At 37.5% G+C, this 20038-nt stretch overlaps 1 protein-coding gene across 3 annotated transcripts; it reads right to left on the bottom strand.

Annotated features, from left to right (window-relative positions):
• Nucleotides 1-238: 238 nt before the first annotated feature.
• On the bottom strand, nucleotides 239-12981 carry LOC115424646 (ADP-ribosylation factor-like protein 4D). Of its 3 annotated transcripts, none has more exons than XM_030142021.1 (3): nucleotides 12848-12981; nucleotides 11236-11918; nucleotides 239-1151 (listed from the first exon to the last, which is right to left on the bottom strand). In XM_030142021.1, the coding sequence occupies exons 2-3, from the start codon at nucleotides 11677-11679 to the stop codon at nucleotides 987-989; spliced, it is 609 nt and encodes a 202-aa protein (XP_029997881.1). In that variant the 5' UTR covers nucleotides 11680-11918; nucleotides 12848-12981; the 3' UTR covers nucleotides 239-986. The 3 variants fall into 3 exon arrangements, with proteins under 3 accessions (XP_029997881.1, XP_029997883.1, XP_029997882.1); XM_030142023.1 differs by having other exon boundaries at nucleotides 12743-12981; XM_030142022.1 differs by lacking the exon at nucleotides 12848-12981 and adding an exon at nucleotides 12716-12813.
• Nucleotides 12982-20038: the final 7057 nt, after the last annotated feature.

Consider the following 20038-nt stretch of genomic DNA (forward strand, 5'->3'; position numbering starts at 1 on the left):
GTAACAGCTGGTAGGTATGAATCATATACATTTATCTTGTCAGTACTGGCACATCAAATTTCATTTCCAGATAATATCTACTGTGCAGATTGCAAATACAGTTAATGTCTTAAAAACATGTTCTGACAGGACTGAATGGATCACCACTCTACACCTTTCAAACATTACTGTTATTTGTATAACTTCTAAACCTCAATGAATGACTCGCTCCCAAGGAAAGACACAGGTTTCCACAAAATTGCCAAACTTGCTCAATAATTTATTAATTTGTTGACATTTTACAAAACGGTATTTACATAATGTAAAAACACCAACCAACAATTCTGTCAACCCTCAAGTAAATCAAACAGAAGACTTTGGTAAAGAGTTCAAGACAATCTAAAGTTGCATGACTGGATATAAGTAAATATGTCATAACTTCTGGCACACCTACTCTCTACTCTGAATGGCACACCTAATTTAACACTGGGCATTTTCTCACCTAGAGGAAGAAGACTAGAATTACTCTGATCAACAGAAGTATTGACCTTAAGCAGACATTTGGGTGAACGTCTTGCAACATAAAGATTTAATAATAATGTGTAACATTTAGAAGTGGTGAAAGGAACAGGAAATATTTTTTAAGCTCCCATGGTTTCTGGTAGCACTACAGTTTATACAACATATCCTTCAATCTTGGAGTGAGTGGATCAGTGTCTGTTCATCATATATTGCACATGATTCTTTGTGTCTTTGTTCTGGATCAATTCCATGGAACTCCAGGTCTTAGCAGGGAGGGAAAAGCATTCATAAAATCCCAACAGAATGGATGGTAAAGGTATTAACATTTGGGACAGCTCCAAAAGCCTAAGCCACAATGTGGTTGATGACTTCACTTTTATTTTCTCCGGTTTCTCACAGGCTAGATCCAGAATGTCACATATTTGGCTGGTGTGAAGGTCCTCATACAAGTACTGGTTTGTGAAGCAACAGCTGAACTACCCTCCTCATCTTTTCTTCTTGCTGTGTCGAAGCATCTTCTTCCTCTTCAGAATCATCTCATAGAGTTTCTCAAGGCCTGGCTGCAGACCCTGACCATCCAATGCAGAGCAGCCCTGAGTGTGGTGCAGCGTGGATGAACTCAGCTCATGGAGTGCCAGAACCTTCTCCACCTGAAAACCAAAAAACATCAACAGTCAGTTAAAAACATAATTTCATCTCAGTATTATAATTTGTAATTAGGAGGCTTTTAACTCACACAATATAGTAAAAAAATGAAATACACAAACTTCAAACAAAACATAGCTGTAGGTGGCTTTTCTGGGGATAAAGCCAACCACGACAGTTTGAAATTAGCTTCATTGCTTTAATAAAGAACATGTGGGATGTTGATTAAACAATGATACGGTTTCAGACCTGTTTCATCATTGTTGTAAAAGACATTTTCTTTCCTTAACAACATTTCGTGCACAGCAATTAGAATGCGTAACAAACTTTGTTTAACAAATATTCACTTCAATATTCAACAAATATTGCAGCAGCAGCCAAATACTGGCCTAACAAAATTTGTTAAACTAAATACTCAAGAGCTGTAATCAGCAATAAAATGAACTTTTTCCTTAAACAAAAGTGCATGATGTCACTAATTTAGTCGACAACTAACTAGGGCTGGGCGATGAAACGGTAACGATATATATTGCGATATAACTTTTCCTCAATAGAAGTATCAGACATGCTCAATACAATCTCGACAGTATTCATTCGTTTATGTTTTGACAAACATAAAAACTAGTAGTGGACATAAAAAGTAAGTAAGTAGCGCCGCACCGCACCGCACCAATCACACTAGAGCGACATCAAGTTAGGTTAACACACACAGTACAGGCGTAAGAGCAGCCGCTGCACACATGCTAATGTTTGGGCTGCTGTGGGAGATACAGCAGTGGGTTAGGTTAGGGTTAACCCTACCCCTAACCTAAAAGAAATGAAAGTGACATGATGGCAAAAGTGTTAATGCTGTAACCTGGCAATTTTGTGGAAAACCAGATGGATGCCCATTGTCCCCTCCCATGACCTTTGATTTGAAATCCCACCGCTACTTCACGCAATCCAGTTTTTACTTGGATTGTGCAATTTGCCCCTTGCTCACTTTTGCATGAAACCTGGGTCTGTAAATCTGGACAAATATCCACCAATCCCCCACCTACTGATGCCCTGTATAGCCTATGTGGAGAATGCAAACACTCACCATGGTAAAGCTGGCAAGAGATTCACAGATTCACACTTAGTGGTTCAATAGATCATCGGTCAATAATCATCGAGACACGAATGACAGCTCTATACGGCTTTGGCAGCACAGAGAGGCTACTACAACCTTGTTTCCATCCAAACGGTCCTGAACGAACGGTAGACAGCATTGCCTTGAATGTGGACCCAGTTAGTGAGCACTGGTTTAGGGACCATTTGCAAAGTACTAATCTGAAAATTTGTACATATTGAAAATTCAGTAACTTTGCTTCTACTCAGTGAAATGGCACCAGATTTATCTCCCACACCCATGAACCCTTTCTGCACACACTACACCACTCAGATTGGGCAAATATCATACAGATTAGCAAAAATATAATATGAGGTACATCTCCGTATTTAAATGGGCCAACATAGTGTTACCAAGTAATGTATTGTTTGCTTATTTGTTTGAGGGCTTGTTTACATGTTTGCAGGGGAAATTATAAAAAAAAAACAACAAAAAAAAACCAACTATATATATATATATATATATATATATATATATATGTACATACAGGGTGGGGAAGCAAAATTTACAATGAATATTTAGTTGTTTTTTCTCAGCAGGCACTACGTCAGTTGTTTTGAAACCAAACACATATTGATGTCATAATCATAACTAACACTATTATCCATACCTTTTCAGAAACTTTTCCCATATGAGTAATCAGGAAAGCAAACGTCAAAGAGTGTGTGATTTGCTGAATGCACTCGTCACACCAAAGGAGATTTCAAAAATAGTTGGAGTGTCCATAAAGACTGTTTATAATGTAAAGAAGAGAATGACTATGAGCAAAACTATTACGAGAAAGTCTGGAAGATACTAATAAAGAAGAATGGGAGAGGTTGTCACCCGAATATTTGAGGAACACTTGCGCAAGTTTCAGGAAGCGTGTGAAGGCAGTTATTGAGAAAGAAGGAGGACACATAAATAAAAACATTTTCTAATATGTAAATTTTCTTGTGGCAAATAAATTCCATGACTTTCAATAAAGTAATTGGTCGTACACTGTCTTTCAATCCCTGCCTCAAAATATTGTAAATTTTGCTTCCCCACCCTGTATGTATGTATGTATGTGTATATATATGTATATATATATATATATATATATATATATATATAGGGCTGTGCAATTAATTGAAATTCGATTACGATTTCGATTATTACACGCAACGATTACAAAAATTATGTAATTGAGAAAAAACAATTATTAATTTTGAGTTGTTTTAATTCACGCGCACGCAAGCTCCCATGAGCTGCTCTGCCCCGCTCCCCTCTAAGCTACTGCTGCCTGCTAGCCGGCAGGTCCACCCCAAGAGGAAAGTTGTACCTAGCGGTCTTGAAAAATGGCAGGAGAATCACAGCAGAAGTGCTTGGTAAACAAAAAAGGCAAGTCAAATTCAATTGTATGGAATCACTTTGGGTTTGATGAAGAAGACGAAGAGCAAAAACACATCACGTGCAAAAAGTGTTTCGTAGTTGTGTCCGCACCGACCGGTAACACAACAAACCTTTAAACCATCTAAAGTTTAACCACCGCCACCGTTATCATAATCTTATGAAAAACTAAAACACATAAAAACAACTCCGTTTACAACTTCGCCTGCAATGCAATCTTCAGTCTCCGAATCTCTTTACGCTGCAACTCCCGTATTAACCTAACCTGACCTAACCCGTATAACCCTAACATACGTATTCTAGATGGCTGATGTATACAGAAGGCCTGAACTGAAACCTCACGGCACGCCACTGAATTTACTGTTTCATACTACATTGAACATACTTGAATTTATAATTTGCACTTTACGTGAGTTTTTTTTTTTTTTATTGCTACAGTTCTATGGCAAGTCTATAGCAGTTTAATTACAGTGCACTATTTATTTACAAAAGGAAACATACTTGAATTTACAGTACACTTATTTGCATTCAAAGATTTTTTTGTTTCGTACAAAAGTGAACATACTTTGTTTCAGTGGTTAAAAGCTTTATTTTTGTTTAAAGAGTATATTTTACATTGTTTTGCAAGAAAAAAATAAACAACTTAAGGTTAACAAATAATCGTTTTTAATAATTGTGATTTCAATTATTGCTAAAATAATCGTGATTATTTTTTTTTCCTATAATCGAGCAGCACTATATATATATATATATATATATATATATATATATATATATATATATATATATATACATATACATATATATTAGGGCTGCACGATTTTGGCAAACAAACATCCCGATTTTTTCCTCTAAAAACTCGATTTTCGATTTCGATTTTTGGGTATAACTAGAAAAGGCAACAGCAGTCAGCATGTCGTTTTCGTGAGCAGCCCACAATGCAAGCCACTGCTCTGACCTCAAAGCTGTGATGGTATCACGTGATGAACCCACAGTTTTGTTTTGTTTTTTTTCTTCATTAAATCTTTGAAATGAAGTAGAGTATACAAACAATGTATACAACAAGAAAATAACATAAGTTTGTCAGGGGGAATACACTATAAGAAAATGTCCAAATCAGAGCAAATACTGATAGTTGTTACAGCCTTTTTGTTTCCACATTTATCTAACAGCTTTAAATAAATTTCAACATCTTACAAAACATAAATAATATTTGGTTTTGTGTTACAGAATTTACATTTGTGAATGAAAAATTTAGCAAGTAAGAGGACTAAATTAATTATTAAAAAAAAAAAAGTTTATTTTTTCTTTCTTTTCTGGGTATCTGGCCCACAGCAGTGATACCAGTGTCAGTCAGTGACAGGCATCAGTCGTGCGTGCGTGGACCAGGTTAATATGAGTGATCCACATGCGGTTCTATTTAAACTGGAGGATCTGTGCGTGGAACAGACCGACCCAGGACACACTGGAGGGATTCTATGTGTGGAGCTGGTGGATGTGTGTGGGCACAGGGCTGTGTGGGCTCCTCTGCTGAGGCTGATGACCCCGAGACCCGGACCCGGTTCGCAAGAAGACAGTACGGTACTGATCCGGGACAACGGAAGATTAGTGATCCGCTTGCAGTTATACTTCAGTTGCGGGATCCGTGCGTGAAGCCACGGCTTATACTGGTATAAATACTGCGGGTTCATGAACAGATTTAACATCCGGTCATTACACAGACTTCTGTGACAGACCGCTGTCACAGGAAGAGCCTATGGTAGCCCGCGGGCACGCGGAGGCGCGCGGCCCGGAGGCATGAGAGAGATGAAATCGATTTTACGATTTCCCTTTTTTAAAAATTGTCCTAATTAAAAAATCCGATTTCGATTTAAAATCGATTAATCGTGCAGCCCTAATATATATATATATATATATATATATATATATATATATATATATATATATATATATATATATATATATATATGTCAGGGTAGAGACTGCGATCTGGTAGGATCGGCGATTCCACCAGTAGAGACTCCAATCGTAGTCTCTACCAGTAGAAACTCCGATCAGAGTCTCTACTGGTAGAAACTCCGATCCTGCCAGTAGAAACTCCGATCGGAGTCTCTACTGGTAGAAACTCTGATCCTACCAAACATTTATTGCCAAATGCAAAGTTAATGTTGAAATTCCAAAGGTTTTGAGAAAATTGTTGTCATTTTATATTTCACAAATGGTTTTAATATTTGGTGCTTTCCATAAATTATTTATATATTATGTGAGCGTGCTGAGACTAACTAAAAAGTCCAGATGTGGTCATTGTACACATATAGTTTGAATATTTTGTGCTTTATATGAGGTTGCTGAAAATAACTAAATTAATAAATGAAAACAATTTCAAGCCATCCTACCAGATCGCAGTTTCTACCCTCACATATATATGGTCAAACATCTTTGAAAATTAAATATATCAAAGAAATTTGAAAATTAAATATTCTGAGGTTTTAACAATTCACCTGTCATTAAATTTGGACAGCTATGAATATTTTCCTCAGCTGTCAATCCCTTGTCAGTGTTGGCTTTCACACCACAGCACTTGCAAAGATGGCACTTTCACACCTCTAGGAATAAGCTTCAAAGGGACAATAGGTTTAACACCTAATATGACACAGGAGAGGTCATTCTGACATATATGACAAGTAACACCACAGAAATAGAGCATATAAAAAGTTCACATCCATCCACCTTGGTCAATTAAGTATTGGCAGTCAGTGTGACCTAAACCTTTTGACAACTACCCTCAGCTATTGACATCATGGATGAACAGAAGTTGGAGTTCTACAGACTACTAGATGATCACATCAGTGGCCTTGACCAGCAAAAACAAGCTAGTTTCTGCATTACTCAAGAGACTTATGACAAGGCTGTTGCAGCCCTTGAATTAGAAAAGGGAGTAAAGTGCACAGAAGGCAGCCACTTCAAGTATTGGTGCAACAAACACTTCAAGATACAGGAAATCGGTTCCAGGAAAATCCTTTACTGCAAGAAAACATCATGCCCTGTCGTCACCAAGGCTGATATCTTCGACACCATTAAACAGTAAGTTAAGACCACTTAACTTGTATTCTGTTAAAATTATTTTGCTGTAATTTGCAGGGTTAGCACAGATGGAGAATTTGTTCAAGGAGCTTTCTATTAGTATTTTGTGATTTTCCAAGACCCCAAAAGACAAAAAATATAGACATTGGATCATCTTTATTTTAATGATTCAAACAAAAAAATCTTAACTCAAAGTTCTCAAAATTGTGTAATGATATTCATGATATTGGGAAATGCCAGATGGATAATCTTGTACCCTTATTGAATAACATAAAAATAACAGACATTTTAATGATCATTTCTGTTTATTACTTGTGGTTTCAGATGACATCAACAAGTAGGTCATGCACGACGCTCAAAAACTTGGGATGAGATTAAGGCCAACTATTCTTGGATCCAACATGACTTGGTTCAAATGTTTCTTCGCACTTGTCCAGAGTGTTGCACTCGCGTACCAGTGAAGAAACCTCCTTCAGGAAGACCCATCATTTCACTGGGCTTTCTGACTCATGTCCAGATTGACTTAATTGACCGTCAGCAAGTTAACTTCAATGCCAAAGTAAAGAAGCTTACGAAGAGCTTCAGCAAGGGGGACACAGTAGGCATCCGCATACATGAAGTCGACAGAACCAACACTGACCCACGTATTCTGCCCTGTCGAGTGCTTGAGGTCATGGAACAGCAGGACAAGACCCTCTACAAGTTGTACACAGCTGGGGGAATAATCAAGAACTACTTCACAGCAGAGGAGCTTTCAGACATGCGCAATGTCTGTTTCCCCTCCCTTCAGCATGTAGATATCGGCAGTCTCGAAGAGGTCACATTAATTCAAGCATCAAGGAAGAACACCAATTGGCAAGCGAGAGTTGATGGACCCACTGTGTGTGCATGCAAAGGCAGCTGCATCACCAACAGGTGCAAATGTAAGAAGGCCGGTTTGAAGTGCTCTACCAAGTGCCATACATCAACAGTTGGAGTTTGCCAGAATAAACTGTAAAATTGTACTAAAGGCAATACTGATGTGGACAATGTAGCCAAGTGACACTACTATACTGTGATATGAAATGCACATGTTCTTATGAATTTTCATAAAATATTGCCTTCTATTTGTGAAATATACAATGACAACAAAAATGCACCTGGGATGTGTTTCAGTACCCTGTATATAATGTGTATGTCAGGGTAGAGACTGCGATCTGGTAGGATCGGCGATTCTACCAGTAGAGACTCCGATTGTAGTCTCTACCAGTAGAAACTCCGATCAGAGTCTCTGACCGTAACCCTAACCCTAACCCGATCGGAGTTTCTACTGGCAGGATCGGAGTTTCTACCAGTAGAGACTCTGATCGGAGTTTCTACTGGTAGAGACTACGATCGGAGTCTCTACTGGTAGAATCGCCGATCCTACCAGATCGCAGTCTCTACCCTGATATGTATATTTGTTTATATCATACTTTCATTTGATTACAATAAATATGTTGGTCATTTGGGCGTTACATGATATTTTATGTTTGTTTTCATTTATTAATTTAGTTATTTTCAGCAACCTCATATAAAGCACAAAATATTCAAACTATATGTGTACAATGACCACATCTGGACTTTTTAGTTAGTCTCAGCATGCTCACATAATATATAAATAATTTATGGAAAGCACCAAATATTAAAACCATTTGTGAAATATAAAATGACAACAATTTTCTCAAAACCTTTGGAATTTCAACATTAACTTTGCATTTGGCAATTCTATTGGTAAGATCGGAGTTTCTATCAGTAGAGACTCCGATTGGAGTTTCTACCAGTAGGATCGGAGTTTCTACCAGTAGAAACTCCGATCCTATTAAATGTTTGGTAGGATCAGAGTTTCTACCAGTAGAGACTCCGATCGGAGTTTCTACTGGCAGGATCGGAGTTTCTACCAGTAGAGACTCTGATCAGAGTTTCTACTGGTAGAGACTACGATTGGAGTCTCTACTGGTGGAATCGCCGATCCTACCAGATCGCAGTCTCTACCCTGACATATATATATGCACTAATCCATTATGTTGCCTTTCCACACACATCTTGAAGCGGAACTCACAAAATATGTACCCGTTTTATTTATCTGAAACAGTTGTATAATGTTCTTCAGCACATCTGTCATGTTCAACCTCTGACAGAAAATAAATCATATTTAATTTAAAAATAACTTTCTGTTGTCTTCACAACTAACTTATGGGTAACAGGAAATTTAAGCTTACAAAAATAGTTTATATCATGATACATATTAATATCATCTAATATGAAAAAAATTATTGTGATATGATTTTTTTCCTTATCGCCCAGCCCTACAACTAATTTTACCTTTGACTATTTGTCAGCTAGTCACTGCACCCCTATTATCTACATACCATTTGAGTTTTGTTCCAACTGGACTAGGGGTGAAACGATTCCTCGAGTTATTAGAGTACCTCGATTACAAAAAATGATTGAGGAATTTTCTGTGCCTCAAGGAATCGCTTATTTAATTGTAAAGCTCAAAGCACGACATTTCGCATGGACTACTTAATGTGACACAACGTGCTTATGTTACTCACACAAAGGAAGATAATGGAGGACGCATAAGTGTTTGGTTGAAGCAGCGGGAAGACGGAAGAGGCGAGCATAGACAGGTGAGTGAATACAGCAATGATAACGAAAGAAAAAAAAAACACAATAAAAAAGACAAAATGTAGAAAGTGTGGAAGCATCTCAAACTGAACAGCAAGGTGAACGCCATGACATGTATCCGTTGTAACACGGCCCTTCCATACCACAACAGCACATCTCCAATGTAGCATCTGGGTGTCTTCTCCGAAGACACCCAGAATGGAGCGGAGGACCCGAGATAAAATAAAATTAACGTAGGGCAAATCAATGAGATTAACGTTAATGTACCTTACTAACATAACATTAGCCCTACGGAGGGCTAGGTTTCTGTTAATTATGGCTACTGTTGAATGTGTGACTAGTTTATTACGATTGTAACAAGCATAGATTTAGGCAGCGAGTCCTGCACCTTTGAATTGCACGGTTAGTTTCCCAAAAGCACGGCCAAAATGGTGCACACGTTGCTCAAAGCTTTCTATTACCTTGTCATGGCCTTATTTTGGCAAAATCCAACTACTTTTTGCCAAAATGAAGCGAATCATCAATTAACTGGATATGTGTGTGTGTGTGTGTGTGTGTGTGTGTGTGTGTGTGTGTGAGTGTGTGTGTGAGGGGGGGGTTATAGGTTATTAGAGACTAGTAAGGTGAGGTGGCCATTGCCTTGATTCTCCTGAATATATCAGAAATGTGTGAAACTGTTCATGCATGGACTCGTTCCAAGTTCCCGTTCAAATGTTCTTGCCTCTTATATACCACAACACATTCCTGTTATGTCTAAACTGTAAATTCTGAAACTTGAAGCTGCCAAAGTTCAGTTGCACTACAAAAAGGCAATGTTTATGCCTTTTTAAAAAAAGAAATTATTGATGTCTTATATTTTTGAAACTTACAAGAAATACTAAGTTGAAAGTATTTAAATTTTATTTATTTTTATTTGTGTTTTATTTATTTTCAAGAAAATACATTTTGTTGTATGTGCACAATATGAATGTAAGAAATAAAACTGTTACTTATCAAAAAAAAAAAAAAAAAAAAAGGAAACCAACTGGTCCTTCATTATTACGTGAAATATTATTATACTATAATATATTAAATATTGTGTATTTATAATTGCTCTTTAACTAAGCAAAAATTAGTTTCATTTGATTACTCGCTTAATCGAAGGAATTTTCAGTAGAATACTCGAATACTAAAATATTTGATAGCTGCACCCCTAAACTGGACAAACAATTTCTGATTTGTAATTTGATTTAGTGTACAGCATGTCAAGTCCATGTTGTGTATTTGTAGTGAGTCTGCAATTCATTGCTCAACATCCAACTGAACTAAATGAGACTTCAACAGCTTTGGAAAAGCTTCATCCAGTTAATTATCCACAAAACTTAAAAAAGTTAACTTAGTTGAATTCGAACATTCTATTGGGCCAAATCAGAGCTTTCTTACATTGTGAACAGCATTGACACACAGCATCCCATCATGTCCATAACATTTCTGACAATATATCTGAAGATAAAATAAATAATTAACTAAATAATAATATTCCAGGACAAACAAACAGAGTATCAACACTTCAGGATTGAACATTTGACTTGTCTTTTAACATGAAACATGCATTTCAGATCAGGGGTTGCCAAACAAGAAAGTCGACAGACTGACTGACTGGACCAGAACTGTACGATCTGCAACTACTGCTACTACTACTACTACTACATTTCCCTACAAATGGATTCAAAAAGTACGAATTTTCATAGCTTTTGTAAGGTTCTCATTTAGTAAGACCACTGGTAGCAATTAAACAATATCAACACTGTGCAGTTTTAAAAACATAACCGTGTTGACTGTTAAGCAATAATTACCTCTGTAGCTGACATAGCTCCTTCCAGATCCTGTTTGTTTGCTAGAACCAACATTGGCACCCCCTGGTTCTCAGCCAACCGGGCAATCCGGTGGAGCTCCACTTTGGCCTCCTCAATGCGCTCTGTCTCAGCAGCATCCACCACGAACACCAGGCCATCTGTCCTCCTGGTGTACGACTTCCAGAGGGGTCGTAGTTTCTCCTGGCCACCAACATCCCACACCTGGTACATGGTGGTATTGGTTTTGGAATTCCCCATGGGCAATTTAATCCGCTCCATGTTAAAACCTTTAGTGGGGATTGTCTCAACAAATTCTCGTAGCTTCAGTCTGTAGAGCAGGGAGGTTTTCCCTGCAGAGTCCAAACCAATCACAACTATGTGCAAGGACTGGAAACTGGGGAGGAATGGGGTGTTAGGGGCAATTTCTGTTAACTGGTTCCCCATGTTGTGTCCTATAAAGCGTAATAATCCCTCAGAAGTTGAAAGGGCTTAATTATCCTTCAACTGCTCCTCCTTTAACCTCGTTGTGTTTTGTTGTTTTCCTAGTCTTGCTCAGATTCTGTGCCTTTGGCAGCTTCTAAATGTCAGAGAGTAGCTGCTGTGGTTGTACAGCAGGTTCACACTCACTTCAAAGGGCTGCAGCACAACACTACTTATTATTACCAGATGTAGTCGCTGAAGACCTGGAGAGAAAAACAGAGAGGGGGAGGAAAACATGAGTCAGCTATTTTAACAAGGGCACTGGGCTGACAGTAATTAGACTGCCTGGGACTTGGTACATATCCAAACCGATGGCTAGCCTTGAAGCACAGCTGCACAATTAATCGAAATGTAACCACAAAATCAGCAATTATATAATGGAAAATTGCTGCAACTGAGACCTCCAGATTTAGGAGGTTGGAACAACTACACACTCTGTTGTCTGGTGATGATTTGGCTTGGATACTTTTTACTTTAAGTTTTGGTATTTTTTATGTACGCTGACGGGGAAAAAAATACAAAAACACAGCATTACACTTTTATAAAATATGAACGTGAGTGAGTTATAGGCGGCATAAGCATCCTACGATATAGTGCACTAGTCTCTGGCTAATGAGGTAGAAAGAGAAGGCTACACATTTGTAAAACCTTTGTGTAAATTGCTGATAAATATCTGTCCTGCCTGAAGACAGGACAGTGGATGTGAAAGTCTTTTCATGATAAAAGACAGAAGGTACTGTCAGCTGCTGCTTCTGTTTCTAGCAGTTTCTCTTCCAAACTCAGCTAAAATATTGTCAAATGTTGGCTAATGCTAATTAATAACCAAAACTACTGAATCCTTAATAGATCCCATTTGGTAGCTAATATTTAGAAGCCACCATACTTAAAGAGTAAACATACAGAAAAGCACATTTAAAAAAAAAACAACACACATTTGCCTTTGACCACGTCTGCAAAATTTTGATAAAAGGCGCATTAAGTAGTTAGTTATTATATTAACTTTAGGGTTGATGTGTTGGAGCTTTACCTCACGGAGTAATCTTCAAAGAGCTGCTGTTGTCGACCGTGCTATCCACTCACATTTAACTACAAACTACACCACCTTTTCGGCAATATTCCTTCAGTATCTTACCTTTCAGCACGTCGGCGCCGGATTAACTACTCGCCATAGCTGCGCAGTACACAAATTCCTAAAAATATTCGAGGTTTACTGTTGAAATAATCCGAAAGGTTTGCTCTCAGAACTCTGTCTCTCCGATTCTTCAGTCTGGGACCTTTACAAAGACTAAGTGGAGGACAGTGTCCCGCCCCCCGTCAATGACGTCATAACCACAGGCGGGACCAAGGCCCCGCGAGGGACTCCTAGTGGGAGAGACGAGGACACAAGGAGAACCACAAAAAGGTTTTTTCAGTTTGCATAAAATCACTTCTCTATATATTAATTTCACTATTCTCAAATATAATTCTTAGAATGCTTATTGACTATACAATTGATTTGTCAGGACCCAGATATCCAGTAAATATTTTATCAGAACTGTCTATACATTAAATCTGTTTTGTCAGATTTTCTGTCTGTGGACTCTCAGAGACTCACTGTAAAGTTATGGATTTGGCTCTAAAGTCCAATCCCTCCCATCTCACAGAAGTAGACCTAAGAAACAATGGTGACCTGAAAGATTCAGGGATGAAGATTCTTTGTTCTGGACTGAAGAATCCAAACTGCAGACTTGGATACTCTGAGGTTAGTGGATCAGTCGACAAGTCATGTAATGCACGAGTGACCAGTCTCAGATCGACATAAATTAATCTTAACTCTGAACAGGTGTATGTACAACAGGTGTATTTCAGCTCTGTCATAGTCATGTTTGAAATATCGAAATTCAACTTAAATCCACTTTCTTTCTGTAGCTCTCTCTATGTGTATAGCTCTGTAAATATATTCCGCAGCTTCATATCTATCTATCTATCTATCTATCTATCTATCTATCTATCTATCTATCTATCTATCTATCTATCTATCTATCTATCTATCTATCTATCTATCTATCTATCTATCTATATATATATATATATATATATATATATACATATATATATATATATATTTATATATATATATATGAAAGACCTGAGTCTGTAAAGATAAAATTTGGAGTGATGTTGAAATCTGTAGTAGAAATCACAGTGTGGGTATGCCATCATTAACTCATCCCATTTGACATATTTGATCTGATCATATTTTAGATAGAAAGAACAAAATTTTATTGTCCATTACATTTACATGAAATGGAGATTTGTCTCTGTCTTCTGGCATATGCATAAATAATGAACAATATAAAGTACATTCTAAAAGCATCATTAAAAGGCTTCATTAAAAGTCTTTTTATCAGCATCAAAAGGCACGTATGTGACAGATGACATACCTAAAGTCTGATATAAACTTTGCCAGTCTTGATATCTTCAAATCACAATAAATTTTTACTGTGATGTGCATTTTTCATTTGTTTTAAAGGTTCATTTTGTTCACATTCTCAGTTAAAAGACATACTGTTTCAACGTAATTGAACCTAATTTTATCATTATAGTTTTGAATGTTTTACCCCTAAAAGTGTGAAATGTTCATTTGTTTGACACAGGTTCTGGCCATAAACAAAAGGTGAAAGCCTCAAATGATCTTGGATGAGATCTCAGGTTAAGAATAATTTATTAAAGTATGGTGAATTCAGAGTGATATAATCAGTTACAAAAATACTTGATGACTGCAGCTTTGGTGTTTTTGTATTAGTTTAAACCCACTGAGTGTCCATATTAGCCAACACTAAGACCAGGACATGTCCTTACAACATCTCTGCATCTCTGGCTCTGATGTAGTTCTGGTCTTTGTTGCAAACATGTCCCAACCATTTTTCATTTTTATTCAGTATGCAACGAGCACACCCCTGGATTTGCAATAAAAAAAAAAAAAACAGCTCCTAGAGAAGGTGAGGTCGTTAAGGAATGTGTCTTTACACGTCTGTCTACTGGTCTTCGTACTTTTTTTTTTTTTTTTTTGGTTTGGTTTGGTTTGGTTTCAGTCCTCCAGGGGCCTGTTTCACAAAACTAGGATAAGGGATTAAGCCGGGATATGTTGGCTATCCTGGCTCAACTTATCCATGATCCGGTTTCACAAAAGCAGGATAGGGGAAAGCAGGATATGTTTTGATATAAGTTACCATGGAGATTTAGTCTGTGGAGCTAGCCTGGTTCAGACCAGGCTAAGTTCCAGGATTTATTTTATCTCATCCCTCATCTCAGTCAACAGTCACCATAAATGGAAACCAATAGTTCTTCCACTGCCCATTAAACAATGGAATCACAGTAACTAGACCCACTGTCAGTATATAAACATTTGTGATTATTAATTTCAATAATTTTACATAAATGATGATTTTAGATGATTTTGCAATCATTAGATCAGTTCAGTTCAATTGTGTTTATTCAGACATTTCAAACATTAGACATTTATGCAGATACAATTTTTTAAAACTAAAGAGTCTGTAAAGGAATAGGCTGAAGCCCAAGATCATTCTGCTGACCCCCCCCCATTCATATCACCAAACAAAATGAAATAAAATAGATACCAATGCCTTTAGCTTAGTAACAATAGAAACAACAAAAAACTAAACAATTCAATAGTTTCAGTGGAAAAATGAACATTCACATTATTCATATATTTTCATGACATTTAAACATAGTTTTAAACATAAATAGCGTTGTACAGTCTTTGAACTCAGGATTGAACTTGTTCCAAACATTTTCTCCAACACACAGACTAAATGTCTTCATATTTGTTCTAACAGAAGGTTTATTGAACACATGACTTCCTCTGAAATTAGAAATAATTTCCCATATTTTAATCAAGCTCTGAATATGAACAGGCAACCGTTTTTTTAAATTTTCAACATGAATTGTTTTGTTTTAAAGTAGACTAAGTTACCAAACTTTAAAACTTTTAGTTTGATCATAAACTGATGAGTGTGTTCCCTATAGGACACTTTATTGATCAGTGGTATTGGCCTTTTCTGAATAATGTTGACTGGATTTGTATTAGTTCAGTCAATATTCACCCACACCTCCATGAACTACAACATCTTCACTTCTTTTGTATAGTTATTCCAAGGAATTTGATTACATTGACCCTTTCAGTCTCTGTATTATTTATACTTAGATAACTGACAGTTTCCCATAGACTATATATGTGATATAAATATAAATACACAAAGAGTAACATGATGTTCCTTTATTGAATAAGGATCAATCAAAGCAATTAAACCATCAGCTCCTTTAAAACTGAAGTCACACAGAGACTGTACAAGATAGAAAGAACAGAACCAAAACATATGATAGAACAGAAGAATAAATACACATTTAAAGGTAGAATACAGCCCACATGTCTGTACAATGAAAGACATACACATGTCTGTACACTGAAAGAAATACACGTCTGTACACTGAAAGAAATGCAAGACAAATCCACACGTAACAAATGAACAGACAAATGAATGGATGCAGTAGTCTCCCTGCAACACAGTACACAGTAAACACACAGTATATACTCAGTAAGTAACACAAACTTCAAAACAGGCCAAGTCAATTTAAATTGAATAACAAAAAAAAAAAAAAAACACAAATTCCTCTACCCCAGCAGGACATATTTACCTTAAATCATGCACGTGAACTAAAATAATTGAGCACATATTTGTCCCTGACCAGCTGCCCACTGCGGTCATCAGGGAAGATGGCAGGATTGTCCCAGTCCAAGTGTGATGCACTTTTTTGAGGGGGGGGGGCTCCCTCCCTCCCTCTCCTTCCTCAGGCCACATTGTGGAGGACAGTACAGGCCACAGTGATGTCACATGACCTCACAGGGCTGTGAGGTCACACACTGTCACTGTCACAGGTCACTGTCTTCACAGTGGTGAAGACAGTGAAAGCGTTCCTTCAGGAGGTCAAAGGTCATTTGGATCCTGGTCCTTGTCCTGGTATGGGCATGACTGTAGGCCTGCTGTGGTTCCTAGGGGTCTGTGTATGGTGTCGGGAGAAAAGGATGGTAGGCAGACCCCCTGTCCCCCAGAAACACACCAGACAATTCACCTGTCAACACAAAACCTCAGCATCACAACCTCATAAATACAGGGACATTCTGGACACAGACATGATGTAAAACGTGGTTGTTAATAGAGGCTGTGTGGCTCACCTTGTGATCGGCGCTGACAGATTCCAGAGGTCCGATAGACTCAGGAGTCATGGACTGAACCAGAACCAGAACCAGACCACTGAGACACAACACTGATGAGACGGTCAGCATGGACCATCTGAAATGATAAGATGAAGAATATTAAGCCAAACAACGAACATCACAAACAATGAACAGTGTTCATGAACCCATAAAGGCCCAGCACTACTTTAATGTCAGTTCACAAATGAATGTACTCTATATCTAACCTTTCTGAAGTGATTTATCTCCATTTGTTATAATATTATCTTCTGTAGTTTGTATTTTATCAGTATAAATCAGATATTTTCCTATATTTAATTCACTGATCATGCAGATGTTCATTACAGCTCAGATTAAAGTTGATTGTTATTCTATCAGAAACAGATCAAACTGAATAAACAGTGTCTTTTTCAGTCCAATCATTCATTAACTGAACATAAACCAAGTGTGTCCATCCGCTGGAACTGATCCAACTCCATGGGTTTGACTGGTGAATCAATGTTGTAGAAGATGACAGTGTTTCCACGTTCACAACAGAGCCTCTGAACGTCCAAATGGGTCATATCTGATGACCATGAAAAGATGAAGAACTGTATTTTACACCAATTATTGACATGGATTAATAGGACTAGTGGATCAACAGGGATTAAACAGTTTAGATCAGTAGTGATTGATGGTTGGGTCTTTATGGATTAATTAACAATATCAAAGTCATGAATCATGATAAGATAAAAAAAAAAAAGATAAGTTTATTTATCCCAAAGGTAAATTCACTGAAGTCAGTGAGCTCATCTATTTATCAGAGTTATTCAGTCTGATGCAGTTACATTTACACAGTTTCACTCACATCTACAGTTAGTTTAACTTACAATTTCACAACTCCGTTTTCACAGATGTTCATTAACTGTTTGGGTTAAAATTGTGATGGTTTCAGCGGAGTGGTCAGTGTGTGTTTGTGCTCTACTTACTCATTCAGGCTGTCTGTAGTCCTTCGCCACGCTGTCTCTGGTTGTTTTTGTAACTGTGGTGGTGTTGTCTTTCTTTTTGATTCGGTCCTTTACTTCCTCGTTAGCCAAAATGAGGAGTTTTGCGTCCGACAGGGTAAATTCCGCTGCTCTAGTTACCATGGTGAATCGGTGAATCTGTGATCGATGTCGGGGTCTACAGAGGAAGCCGGGTGCGCGCACTTATCCAGGATGAGTTACACCTTGCTGGATGAATCGAAACGAAAACTAGAAAAAAAAAAACCTAGTATTCCGTCATCCAGGATGACTGAATAAGCTGCGCTCAACGAATCCAAAACATGGGAGTCCAGGCTTAATCGGTTTCACAAAGACCAAGCCAGGATGAACGGACACGGATTCATCCAGCCAGGTGTAACTCTTCCTGGATAAGTGCGCGCACCCGCCTTCCTCTGTAGACCCCGACATCGATCACAGATTCACCGATTCACCATGGTAACTAGAGCAGCGGAATTTACCCCGTCGGACGCAAAACTCCTCATTTTGGCTAACGAGGAAGTAAAGGAGCGAATGAAATAGAAAGACAACACCACCACAGTTACAAAAACAACCAGAGACAGCGTGGCGAAGGACTACAGATTGATCCTTATTCAATAAAGGAACATCATGTTACTCTTTGTGTATTTATATTTATATCACATATATAGTCTATGGGAAACTGTCAGTTATCTAAGTATAAATAATACAGAGACTGAAAGGGTCAATGTAATCAAATTCCTTGGAATAACTATACAAAAGAAGTGAAGATGTTGTAGTTCATGGAGGTGTGGGTGAATATTGACTGAACTAATACAAATCCAGTCAACATTATTCAGAAAAGGCCAATACCACTGATCAATAAAGTGTCCTATAGGGAACACACTCATCAGTTTATGATCAAACTAAAAGTTTTAAAGTTCGGTAACTTAGTCTACTTTAAAACAAAACAATTCATGTTGAAAATTTAAAAAAACGGTTGCCTGTTCATATTCAGAGCTTGATTAAAATATGGGAAATTATTTCTAATTTCAGAGGAAGTCATGTGTTCAATAAACCTTCTGTTAGAACAAATATGAAGACATTTAGTCTGTGTTGGAGAAAATGTTTGGAACAAGTTCAATCCTGAGTTCAAAGACTGTACAACGCTATTTATGTTTAAAACTATGTTTAAATGTCATGAAAATATATGAATAATGTGAATGTTCATTTTTCCACTGAAACTATTGAATTGTTTAGTTTTTTGTTGTTTCTGTTGTTACTAAGCTAAAGGCATTGGTATCTATTTTATTTCATTTTGTTTGGTGATATGAATGGGGGGGTCAGCAGAATGATCTTGGGCTTCAGCCTATTCCTTTACAGACTCTTTAGTTTTAAAAAATTGTATCTGCATAAATGTCTAATGTTTGAAATGTCTGAATAAACACAATTGAACTGAACTGATCTAATGATTGCAAAATCATCTAAAATCATCATTTATGTAAAATTATTGAAATTAATAATCACAAATGTTTATATACTGACAGTGGGTCTAGTTACTGTGATTCCATTGTTTAATGGGCAGTGGAAGAACTATTGGTTTCCGTTTATGGTGACTGTTGACTGAGATGAGGGATGAGATAAAATAAATCCTGGAACTTAGCCTGGTCTGAACCAGGCTAGCTCCACAGACTAAATCTCCATGGTAACTTATATCAAAACATATCCTGCTTTCCCCTATCCTGCTTTTGTGAAACCGGATCATGGATAAGTTGAGCCAGGATAGCCAACATATCCCGGCTTAATCCCTTATCCTAGTTTTGTGAAACAGGCCCCAGGAGGTTTGAGTGTGTGGATCTGATTCTAGCGCAGTGAGTCATCTGTTGTTATTGAGCAGTCATTAGCGCCCCCTTTTGTCTGCAAGAGGATTAGCACTCTGGTGACCAACGCTGGACCGAGGGGTCACGCACCTCTGTTAAGTCAGGATTTAGTTTAATGTCAAGAAAGTTCACACCAACAGTTTTACATCCATATGTCTTTGTTTATGAAGATGTACACGTGTCTGGATTTGTTTTTGGGTTCACTCATT

Source organism: Sphaeramia orbicularis, chromosome 8, assembly GCF_902148855.1.
Source record: "Sphaeramia orbicularis chromosome 8, fSphaOr1.1, whole genome shotgun sequence".
Classification (NCBI taxonomy): Eukaryota; Metazoa; Chordata; class Actinopteri; order Kurtiformes; family Apogonidae; genus Sphaeramia; species Sphaeramia orbicularis.

Bases quoted from the DNA above. Each gene is read 5' to 3' on its own strand.
- LOC115424646 (XM_030142021.1), bottom strand. From the start codon at position 11,679: ATGGGGAACCAGTTAACAGAAATTGCCCCTAACACCCCATTCCTCCCC. The intron at 1,152-11,235 runs GTAATTATTGCT...TTTGGTTTTCAG, and splicing joins GAGCTATGTCAGCTACAGAG to GTGGAGAAGGTTCTGGCACT.